Here is a 12337-nt window from a genome sequence, read left to right on the forward strand (position 1 = left end):
AGCTAACAAAGTTTCGAAATTTGAGCTAGGACCCCTAATAATACTATTGAGAATTGTAGACTAGCTGCCCCTGCTAATCTTAGCTTTAAGACCATAACCAACCAAACTGTTGGTTGTTAACAACTACCAAGATAGCTGCTAGGTGACAATAACAAAAGCTAGACCATTTATCTAAAGAAAGACACATATACACATATACATATACATATTGTATCCTGCTACATGCGCCAATATAGTATGACTTTATTTAGAACACATAATACAACATCAACTTTTTTTGTGTTTTCACAGGGCCCTAACTCTATCTTGGTGGCTCTAGTGATGCTGTTGAATGTAGGTCTAGCAATCATTTTTGTCCATTTCCTCACCTGACCAAATCTGAACTAAGGTAAGAATTGAAATGAACTACTTAGTTCTACTACTTAGTATTTGCTTGTCACAACTGAAACTGTGTTGATGTTCAGTTTACACATTAGACAGGGTTACGATTACCTTAAAACACATCAAAATCAATTGCATGTTTGAAACGTTTTAGCCATATTCTTTTTTCTGTGTATATTTTATTTAAAGCCATGGCCACACACTGCTTCTACCTGATACACTACTATTATCTCAGGAACATATTTTTTCTATACTTCACTTTTCTACTCTCGTTAATTCTTCCTGCTCAAGGAAGAAATCTGCTAAATATGCTGTGATTTGTTGACCATCTGACTCCTCCGAGACACATGTAAAAGACACATAATGGCCTTCATCATAACACTTTCTTCATATTAGAAAGATTTAGATTTGTGGACAATATTAACCTTATTAGCATATGTAAATAAGCAAATAATGTTTCTAAATAGCCTAATTTGATCCTAAAGTAAACAAACCATTGGACAACTAACTCATAATTTTAATTTCTGAAAGAGATAATTAAACAATTTAAACTTAAAGTTGACAACATATCTAATTAACTTTATTTATGAACTGTATTTTTGTTAAAAATGTGTCAACAGCAAATTAAAACAGGAACAAATAAAAAAACAGGGAAGCTTCTTACTAAAATATGTTGAATATATTAAAATGATGAAATATACAACCACAAGCTTAGTTGTACGAAACACAAACAGCTTCCCTCTGAGTTGTAGAAAGAGGGTTGTTTTCCTTTCAGTTCTGGATTATGGCAATACCTTATCAACATGCCTTTCTCAATAAACATTATAGTCTGGCCTGCAATTGCTTTCACTGAGGCTGTAACTTGCTTACTTTCAGTTTTCTGTTGTATTATTTGATCATTCACCAGCCTCATCCCTTGTCACAATTGTACAGGAGAGAGGCAACAGGGCAAGAATCCAAATGCAGACAGTGGAGGAGTCAGAATGAGATCAGTGATATATTGTTGAAAATAGCTTAAAGGCAGGTACAGGTAGGCCGACAGCCAGGCAGGTAGACAGCTAACGAGCAGTCAGGTAAGCAGGTAGGCAGGTCCGGGTTAAGGTCTCTGTTTGGGTGACAGATGGTCGAAAGCAAAAACACAAGCCAGGACAGCATCAGTAATGTTAGAGCCATCAGTTGGTTGGAAACTAATATGTCTGGCTGACTTTTTAGTGACTTGTTTTAAAATAAAAGCCCTGAAAAAAGGATCTTCAACATGCACATGACGGCTACATGCACAACATAGTGCTAAAAGTGCGATGCTAAAGCTAAGTCCCAGCCAAAAACTCAGCAGTTGATGAAATAAAGAATCATCAGGAGCAGCCTCCAAACAGTGGAGAAATAATACTTTTTAACATAACCTGGAAGCCCAAAAACATAGTTAATCAAATGTTACCGTACCTAATTAGAGTAGCTAAGATATGACGATTGCGATTTTGGGGAGGGATTTAGCTAACTGACTCTGTAAGGGGCTGGTTCCCTCTGCAGAGCAGACTGCAGGCTGTGAGCATTTATTGTAGTTAATATTTAAAGAAAAATATAATTTTACAGCATGTTTTAGTACTTTCATCGTTATTATTTGAGGTGTTACACAATCCAAAACCTCACCTATATCTACATGCATAGATAAGAAAAGTTATTTATTTTAAAATCCAGGTTTGTTTTCAAAGTAGATTACTTTAATATACTTTTAATAGATGCAATATGTCTGCAAAGACAGTCCCTGAATGTCATTCAACAGCATTTTATCCCTAATCTCCAATTTTTCTGACCCTGCAGTGGACTCGTCCAAACTAGCCGCCTGAGTCGCTAACTCTCCACCGGCCAAAGGGGCTTTTTGTTTTTTAAAAATGGCGCCAGTCAGAACGAACAGCAGCCACAGGCAAAACCGAGGACTGAAAATAGACGAGCGAAGGAGGAGGAGGAGAAGGAGAAGAAGTGGAGGGGAAAAAACACATGGAGGAGAGAGAGGGGAAACAGCAGAGAGAGAGAAAGATGACACCTCCACCCACCCCCCACCCAACCCCTGATTGGACTGGCGATGATTTGTGACTCCAGTCAAGAGTGCAGTGAAAGCTGAAGCAAGCAGTCGCTGGTTGGAAATGGGGCCGTATCAGGGTTAGAAATAACAGGAGGCCTGGGGAGTAGAGTGAATGTACGTGAGTGTGAGGCCTGGCATCTATACTGCCTATAAATGCCTGTAATGTGTGTGTGCTGGTCGGTCTGTAGCTCCATTTCCATGCGACTGTTCAGAAAACTTGGAAGTTTTGAAATGCTGCAATAAAAAAGCTTGTGCGTTGTCCAGCTGAAGAGAATCTGTTTCCTAAATGATCCACCAGAAGAACGAAGAGCGCCCATTCAGTGTTGATTAGTACTGAGAAAACCAACTAGTGTTGGTCATATGCCATGCTTTGGTAACACTTAACTCATACTGGTTCTTAAATGTAGGTACAGTGGAAGTAACAAGACTATGGGGAACAAGGGGAGTAACAATTGGGAATTTTAGAGGAACAGTACTGTACCGTGTAGGTTCCCAATAGTTACAAAAAATAAAATACAGTTTCCTAATTCCCTATAGTCTTATAAACTTCTACTGTACCTACATTTAAGTTCCAGTAGGAGCCGGTAAATATTTTATTAGTCCCTGATTCATGCAAGAAAAATAACACTGTAAATCGTGGGCTGTATTATTAGGTGTCACCCATGTTTTCATTCAACTTAACACCAGCTTCTTACAGAGGGACAATATTTAGAAAAATTCAGACAATCAGATCTGTTACATAAAACATTTATGAAAGCCAAGTTTTAACTGTAGTGCACTTTAATTGAACTGCTCACCAGGTGACTCACACCAAGCCTGTATTATTTAGTCAATCAATGCCTTTTTCCCTGCTGCCATCTGCGGCATAATGTGTTGCTTAAGAAACTGTTTTCTTCTTCAAGTGAGCATGAAGAAGTGTTGGCGATGGTGGAGGACCTTTTGTGGAATTTTACTGCTTCTGCCCAACTTTTCTCCCACATAAAAATCCACACAAACCTATTTGGATGGAAACCAAGCTTGTGCAAATCTCAGTGTGTTTTACGCATGTCTCTGCTTCTGCTGTGTGTGTGTGTGTGTGTGTGTGTGTGTGTGTGTGTGTGTGGGCGGGCAGGCGGGCGTGCGTGCGGTGTACTGGATATGTTCAAAGATGCACTTATAGCTTGATGGAAGCCAACAGCTGCCTTACCATTTTACAGAGTGACGTAGTAGTGGGTGAGAAGGGCCCATGCTGGAATGTGAAGCGCTCGGCTGATTCTCCCACTGCCATGTCCTGGGAGAGTGGCTCTATTTATATCAGTCTGTCTATCGATCTGTTCATATCTGTTTTTATCTGTTTCTGCGGGTCTCAGTGCCTGCCATTTTATATACCACATCAGGTGCACGTTAGACAATCAGAGGGGTTTTAATTCCAAAATGGGAGGATAAAGTTAGATTTGGAAATCTTAACCACAATCTCATAGTTTTTAAAAAGATTCACTGCAATTTATCAAACGGTATTATTCCGTAGTGCATTTTTCCTTTTTGCAGTTTTGCGTTTTTGTAACAGTAGGTGTCAAAGTTGTCATTTGGAACCGAGTTCCTCTTTTAATGAATGAATGGATTATTCTTTTTGACATGATCACTCACTTATCACGTATCTGCCTTCAATGATGCTTAGAAGAATTGATGTTTCTGTATTTGTATTTATTCTCCTCACTACTATTGAACATAATTTAACATTGGCTCATGTGTCTGTTTTATGATACTCAATATAGATTCTATATAGATTTTTTATTTTTTTTTAATTGACAGATGAAACTAAGTTTGATTTAATACATTTAAAAACACTCCCTGATTAGTAAAATGCCCAGTTGTGCCATCAAAACCCCTAGCTCACTGTTTTAACATGTTTAGATGCTCAAATGTGTTTCAAGCTAGGGCTGCAATACTGATTTTTTTTTAAAAGCAAGTACTATAACCTAAAAAACTGTGGTTCAAGTCTAAATTGCTGCAACCTATTTGAGGATTGTTATTAGCACACCACTGCTATTCTATTAGCATAATGTTAATGTCACTGCTACTTCCTGTTGGCAGGTGCAGTTTATTCCACTCTAAGCAGCTAGCTTTTTAGATTAATACCAACTGTAATTTAAAGCTACTGTTAAAGCTTTGACGAGCAGCTAGCCCAGCAGTGTCGCTGCTTTCACAGAAAAATCCTCCCAAATCACAGATTTTTTTGTTTTTTTACTCCCTGTTGCTTGTATTTGCTCTGTCCCCATTTTTCTTCCCTCCATTCTCATCATGCAAAGTCAGCACTCAGTAACTGGGTGCAAGGCTGACAGTGAGACAGTTATTAGTTATTCATGATGAAATTAAGCACAGAGGTTTACATTTTAATAACGAATTAAAAAGCATTCACATTACTTGAATTACTCAGATTCATCAAGTTATCATTCTAGCCCTGCTGTGGCAAAACATCAGCAGTGAGCTGTGAGAAAATGTTTGGATGTATAGTAAAATCAGGGAGTGTATTACCAAAACATTTTGTGAGCGCATTGTGCTGTAGATATACACAGTAGACCCAAGAGAAGTGCAATGGCTGTTGATATGCTTCAGCATGTCTGATAGTGGGAAATTAACAAAATAATTAAAAAAATAAAGACTGGATGACCGTCACAACTGAATGTTACATAATGATTGTTAAATGGCCTGGATTGGAAGCTACCAGGTCTGACCTGGTTCACCTCAACTCAACGTCGGTGGCTTTTATCAACCAAATGCACGCAACCGAAATTCAGATATATCATCTTTAAATCTGGGGTCTGCTTTGGTCTGAGTCTGAAAACTCAACTCTCAGCAGTGTAGATAGTTCCGTTTCATTCTTCCTGATCACCACAGATGGTAGAAATCCAGATATTACATGTCTCCTGCAGTCATCCAGAATTCATAGAACCATAGTGACACGTATAACTCTTGTTGGACATTAAAGAGAAATCAAGAGTGCGTGACCGTCAGTAAGTTTGCAGTAGCTGATGAGCCGTTATGAACAGACAGCTGTAAAACTTTCTGTAGGCTTAAAGCTGAGACGGGTGACTACAAAGCAGAACTCAAATAAGTCCGTTTTAAAAAAATATGTGAAGGGTGCGTGTTCACTGTTCAACATGATGTTAAGTTCTTTAAACACTTACATGAGGTCTCAGTCTTCTTTTCCACCCACAACAAAGCTGCCAGCATTACCTAAAATACCACGATGGGCATCTTTCGCACAAGAAAGTTGAATATTCAGAGATCCTGTCTTACAGAGAAATGCTGAATGTGTACAGTGGCAGTCACTCCCACTGGAGTCTGAGAAATGAACCAGTACACAAAAACATGTGATCCATGTACAGCACAGTACTTAGCTGATGTTCTTTATTGTTATCACATATAGCATAATATATTTTGAATATGCAACATGCTAATTTACTTAGCACTACTGCACTGACAATTTATTGTTGTTTTTTCCCTCTTCTGCTATAGCTAACTTCAACATTTCAGTTGTAGGCCTACTAGGTGGTGACCTTCTGGCCATTCTGGGAAAGATTCAGCTGTTCAAAATCAGTTTAGTTTGTATATTTCTGTATTTTGCTGTTAATTTGAGCATTTCTCAGCTACCAGTAAATTACTCCTCTGTTAAGGAAATACTATTTATTGATGTTGTGTTGATGATTATGATTTTATTTGCTATGTTGTCAGTCACCAGACAGTTAACAGAATTTATGTTAGAGACTTTGTCACACAAAGTGGTTATCATGCATACTGCCCAGACAATCCAACAAAAGTGACGTAGTGCAATCAATTGTTAGCATATTTTTCCTTTACAGCACATACGCCACAAATCACAGGGCTGTGATGCAGAATATATATTATTATTTATTCATATTTTGATTTGAAAACTTGCATTTTTCAGCTTTAACCAATAAAATAATTTGTTTGCTATATAATTGAGCAGAACAAGTTGCTCAACATGATGGCATGATACCTGTTCTGTGTAACAATGGCCTCATGTTTCATTTTCAGTTTTTGTTCAATATTCTGTATGTTACAACAGCAAGCCAAAATGTCTACATGGAATGATTGATACGCTTTATTTTAGGGGTTTATAACTTATTAATAATAATAATTTCCATAAAGTTAAAGTTCTTTCCTGGAAACTTTCCATGAAAATAATTAGGAAACTATGGACATGAAAAATAAAGCAACACACTCTGTTGAAGCAGAGTGCAAGTTTAGTTTTCATTTTGTGTTTGCATTGTTAAAGTTTCTGCCCTTTGACATCAGCCACTTCTAACATGCATGATGCCACGTTGAATATATTTATGTATTTGGATGAAAGGATTTAGTTAGGAATATTTGAACTCTTAATTAAGTTTACGTTTAGAAAAGAAAAAGCATTGTCTTAAAATAATTTCCACCCTGATTGCTGGAATTTAGCATAATTTATTTTTGTTTTGATATGATTGTGGTGCCTATAGGTTAGCATGCAGATATTGGCTGGTTTTGTTTTGTTTAGTTTGAATGTCAGAGTAAAATACTGTATAAAGTTTGCATATTCAGTCACATTAGTTCTGAGTAACTGTTGGAATGGATTGCAGAAGTTAAAGCAAAAATCAGTGTGTGAACCTTATTAGTTTCTTTAAAATGTTTGCACCTTCAGTCCCATCAAGGCTGGATATGGTGCTTACAGTGCATTTGTAGGTGAATGAAAAGCTCCATTCCCATTTGGTGATAGTATCCCTAAAACTCATCAGAAACACCACTGACATGCGTCTTCTTCATTCCATTTCAGGGAATTTAGTGCTGTCTACTATGTGCAGGGAAACAGCCTCAATATACTTATTGGATAATAATACACACGACTGATACATATCATATGATCAGCATGTCCAGCAGAAAAAAAATGCTGTGACCTGTTCATCCTGACTTGTTATTAATTAATATTAATAATTAAAGTGTAAATAGCGTATAAAACAGAACTGAAAATATTATCTTGAGAGTACACTTCCACCGTAGCACCAAAAGAGTTTTGAAGGTTAGAACAAACATTAATGCGTTCAATATACCTGTGGAAGATATTCTGTGTCGATAAATGTGACTACAAATTAAATACTAAAAGCCTCTTCTGATTATTCTAATTTGGCAGCTCTGTAACACTCAACAAACGATGGAAAATCAGTAATTATAAAGCATCTCTGGTGCTCATTCCAGAGTTCATAGATCTGCAGTCACATAACATATCATTAGGAGTTTAACATTTTATAAAAGATGCAGAGTTTTAGTATGTAAAGGGTGTGTGTCCACGCTAAAAGAGGGCGTAAAATTGTTCTTTATGGCAGGGTGACTCTCTAGCATATGCAACCGCGTTATAGATGAGGTCTTAAATTTTGATGTAACTGAAAAAGTAGAGTATGAGCTTTTTACAAATCTAATCTAATCTATCTAAGTTTGGTTAACATTTAAGATATTTTCTTTTCCTATCTTGAGGATCTGAGAATTCACAGTTTTTCATAATTTCCACTTGCAGTAAATTATCACCTGGAAGTGACCTTTCAAAACAAGGGATGAAATTAAAAGCCGTTAAGTGGCACATGGCCTACAGACAATACTGATCACACGTATTTAAGGAAGTATTGTTTTGTTTTTCTTGCCATTTTAAGGGATTACAGTACATGGAAGCATGTTTTGAGCGAGTTTTGAGATAACATGCAGACTTGATGAAAAGAGGCAGAGTTAGTAGGTTTGTTTTCGAATCTTTTTTTTTTACCTGAATTGGTTGCCACTGCAGTGGAAAATGAGCAGAGTGAGTGTGGCTGTTAGGCAACACATACTGTATGTACAGCAGGGGGAGGTGACACTTCTAATGGTTGAAATGACAGCTTCATATGCACTGTGGCCACTGTATGTTTCTACTACAGCTATAAATGAGGGAGAGAGGCCCTAACATGAACGGTGCTGTGCTATTGTAACTGTTAGATGAGTGCTTGGGCTTACCGGTATTGTATTAGGTGAAATGAGTCAACATAGTGCATATGCAGAGGTCTAGAAATCAGATCTGAAAACTGCATCAGACCCACTCTCCAGCAAATGATTTAAAATTCTCACTTCTTTTGGTAGTTATCACTATAATAGCCTGCAGGCGCTGGAAAGGGTTCTTTCCAAGATGTAAATATTAACACTCGTGTTCTCTGGTGCAGCGTTTTTTGGTTTTGATGACCAAGCCTGCCAAGGACACAACCTGATAATTATTGCATTATATCAGGTTGGTGAAATCTCCGGCTGAAAACTATCAGAATCAGCTTTATATGCCAGGCATGTGTACACTTACAAGGAATCTGACTCCGGATTATACATTGCTTACAATGTGCTTTCTCATAATGTAGAGCAAACAAAGAACACTCTGCAAGAGTCAGACACAGACTACGGTAGGCTATACAGAACACACATTTACACACCATGAACCAAAACAACAACATAGTAGACCAGGGGTTTTCAAAGTCTGAGATTGTGGGTCACCCCTCAGCCAAAGCTTGGGTAAAGGCGATCACAGTTTTTGTTCTTAGTTTCACTCAATTCCTGAATGGTCATGATTATGTTATTTGATCCCATTGATACTCAACATTTGAGCCAAGATAGCCTAATATTGCTGTTTGACATGCCCACTGAGCCTCCCCTGAAACAGTTTGGTGCTTTGAAAACCTCTGTAGTAGACAGATCGAGACAATACTGCAGTAAGCACAGTGCAAAGGATGCTGGAGTAAATTATTATTATTACTATAGTTTTTCAAACGTAAATGTAATTAATTAGGCTATTGCAATTTTACCATCATGTTTTTTCCTGCTTTGCATCAGGTAAAATCTCATTGTATTAACTGATATACAGTATTTAGGCTTCCAAATTGACGTACAATATTTCATTGTAGCAACACACCAAACAGACCTTTTTGCTTTTTAATGCTGTGCTATTTTGGACCTTTTTTCCCTTGCTTATTAGGAAGAAATGTTTGGTCCTACCCTCGTCCTTCATCGGTGTAGTTGCTTGTATGTAAGTTGCCCTGAGGAAGGCCTATGGTGGGCGCAAATATTTGTTTCTCATAAGTAAGACCTTTTGCTGGAGTGTGGGTGTGTTTCAGTTTTAAGCAGAGAAAATTCTAACATCATGCTTTACTCAGGTCTGATCTTAGAGGAGGAAACAAGGTTGTTGTTAGAGGTCATTTGAGTAGGAAAGAGAAAGAGAAAGAAAGGATTTGAACAGCACTGGTCTGATATTTCTTATATAAAAACTTATCTTTTTTTTTTTTTTGAGAAGAACAGGGAAGCGAAGGTGAGGGAGTCTTGGACATATCAGGAATGTTTTTGTGGGATAAATCATAATTTGCAGCAAGTTTGAGTTTGTCTGAATTGGTCTGGATCCAGGTTGAAGCTTGTCTATAAAATAAGTGCAATGATTATTGTGACAAATCAAGGTGTGTTGAAGGAGCTCCAGCAAGTTTCTTGTTAAAACTATTTGTACAGTATAGTTTCTACAATTAATGTTTGTGCCACAACAGGACAATACATTATGACTGATATCTGAAATAATATTATAAAAATCACTGTATATTGTGTATGGTTTTTAAGGCATTTTGACATCATTTTTCTAAAAACTCATCCTGACTGCATTTTAAATATTGGGTTTGGTTTCTAAATGCAACTACCATCTTGACTGTTGCTGGGGATACAGTGCACATATTGCTATCAGTTATTTTACATAAGAATGTTGTTGTTTTTCTTTAATTTGTTTTTGTTTCATTTTTTGTCAGTGTTTCTATGGAGAGAAATTAAAAAGTGGGTTTACATTTTACATCATGTGTTAGTGTATTCTTTGTCACATGCCTTTGATTTCCAGGTTAGAGACTTACTTCCCAAGTAACATGAACTTTATGATCACTATCACTGAGCTGATCAGTACAGTAATATGTAATAAATATATCGTCATTGAATTAAATACTGTATGTAACTCTTTTGAAACAGTATTAGAATCTCACCCTGTGCAATTAGACAATGGCTGGGAAGAAAATAGGGGCATTCCCCGCTGCTTAAATTAATCTGACCCACGGTGTGCAGTTTTATTCCATTAGAGCTACTCTAACTCTAAAGTGTGAAAGTTGGCTCGGCTCTACGATATGACAAAAATAGTCCTGATGGCTGACAGCTGCTGGCCTGCCTGGAGACTGCAGCACAACACTGAAGGTTTTACAGAGGTGGGGCTTTGATACAGAAAGTGGAAATTATTCTGATAAAAAAAAAAAAAACAACATATTTCTTTTCTTCACTGAAAATGTCAATTTAACCACATTTGAGATTTCTGGGGTGCATGCAGATAAATGGTAGAAATTTGGGGAATTGTGGGTCTGCTACGTTTATTAAATGTGGTTTCTCCACGTGAAAACAGATGACTTTGTAGACTTGATAATATTACTGGAGGAAGACATTTCCCCATGTAATTATTAGATCATTTAAGACTGATAATAACAAAGCTTGGCCTTTTTGTTAAGTTCTACTTGCTTTATCATTCTTTAGAGTGCACTATAAGCCAAGGTAGCTGAACTTTTTGTTGGCCCACTGTATTTATAGCCATTGATTGATTGATTAGCAAAAGGTTGTATTTTATAACAAGGGCTAAGCTTTGTATGTGTAATGTTATGATGGAAGTTGAAATTGAAACCCCTTTCACCACAAGTCCCTGAAAGAAGTAATCACATTACTGTAACGGGTTATGAGATGTTAGCTCAGTTTGGCTGATATCCAGTATATTCACCTTGCAGGGTCGCAGTCAAGAGGCTTTCTGTTGCTCCTCTGTTGCTCCTCTGTTTTACCAGTGTGGATTTCATGTAATGTTTTTGCAATCCACTATTATTGAATATGTATTGAATCAATTCAGAGCAATTTTTTGCAAACACATATGTTGCAGTGTAACCATTAACTAAGCATGAAGCCCAAACAGAGTTAGTTGAAATCATATACGACAAAGTAGAGCAGGAAATGCTTGAGAAGCTGATATCAGAGGATGTTTAGTATTCTCTGATATCAATGTTTAGCATTGCTAAAAAAAATAATCAAAATAGTTGCCAATTCATTTTCTGTTGATAGAGTGACAGAGCTGTCTGCTTATGTGGATAATAGCTTACATGCATTTACTGAGCACAAAATAGATGTTTCGTTATATTCAATTAATCTTTGAGTGATAAAACTGTCTCTTCAAAACTGTGTCTGCTGGAATATTTATTTATATACTACTAATTTGCAACAGCAAATAGCTGAGATTATGTTTTTGAATTGACAAAATTAAGGAACTTCTACTGACAACATTTTTAATTTGTTACCTACAATATCCGGTTTATGGTTCTGTTCAGACACTTAAAGCACTTGGTTTAATTTGTCCCCTTCTCTGTCACCCTAATTGCAACAAGCATCTCAGAATGTCTGGCCGACATCAGCACTTGGACGATTGCACATTACCTGATGCTTGACTAGACTGAACTCCTCCTCGTGCTGGGGAAAGACTGCCCTCACATGGATTTACTGACATTGCAGTCTCTCCTTCACCAACCCTCAGGACCCTATGCTTGGCATAGTCCTGGACAGTCAACTATGCTGCGCTGCCAACATCACCGCAGTGGCCCGATGCTGAAGAATTGATCTCTACAACATCTGCAGAATCAGGCCGCTCCTCACAAGGGAATCAACACAGCTCTTGGTCCAAACGTTCGTCATCTTCCACCTTTACTACTGCATCACGCTTCTAGGCTGGACTCCCTGCCTCGCGACCAAACCTTTGTAATGTATGCAGAATGTCACAACACGCCTCAATCTAATAAA

At 37.4% G+C, this 12337-nt stretch overlaps 1 protein-coding gene across 1 annotated transcript in view; it reads left to right on the forward strand.

Annotated features, from left to right (window-relative positions):
- Positions 1–9778, forward strand: part of LOC119902542 (junctophilin-1-like) — a 34781-nt gene extending 25003 nt beyond the window's left edge. Inside the window, exons 6-7 of the mRNA XM_038718805.1 lie at positions 292–388; positions 2200–9778. Of these exons, the coding sequence (XP_038574733.1) occupies positions 292–372 (81 nt within the window). The 3' untranslated portion in view covers positions 373–388; positions 2200–9778. The remainder of the gene's footprint in view (positions 1–291; positions 389–2199) is intronic.
- Positions 9779–12337: the final 2559 nt, after the last annotated feature.

Source organism: Micropterus salmoides, unplaced genomic scaffold, assembly GCF_014851395.1.
Source record: "Micropterus salmoides isolate LMB-PRFRI ecotype aquatic unplaced genomic scaffold, ASM1485139v1 Ms_hic_scaffold_14, whole genome shotgun sequence".
Classification (NCBI taxonomy): domain Eukaryota; kingdom Metazoa; phylum Chordata; class Actinopteri; order Centrarchiformes; family Centrarchidae; genus Micropterus; species Micropterus salmoides.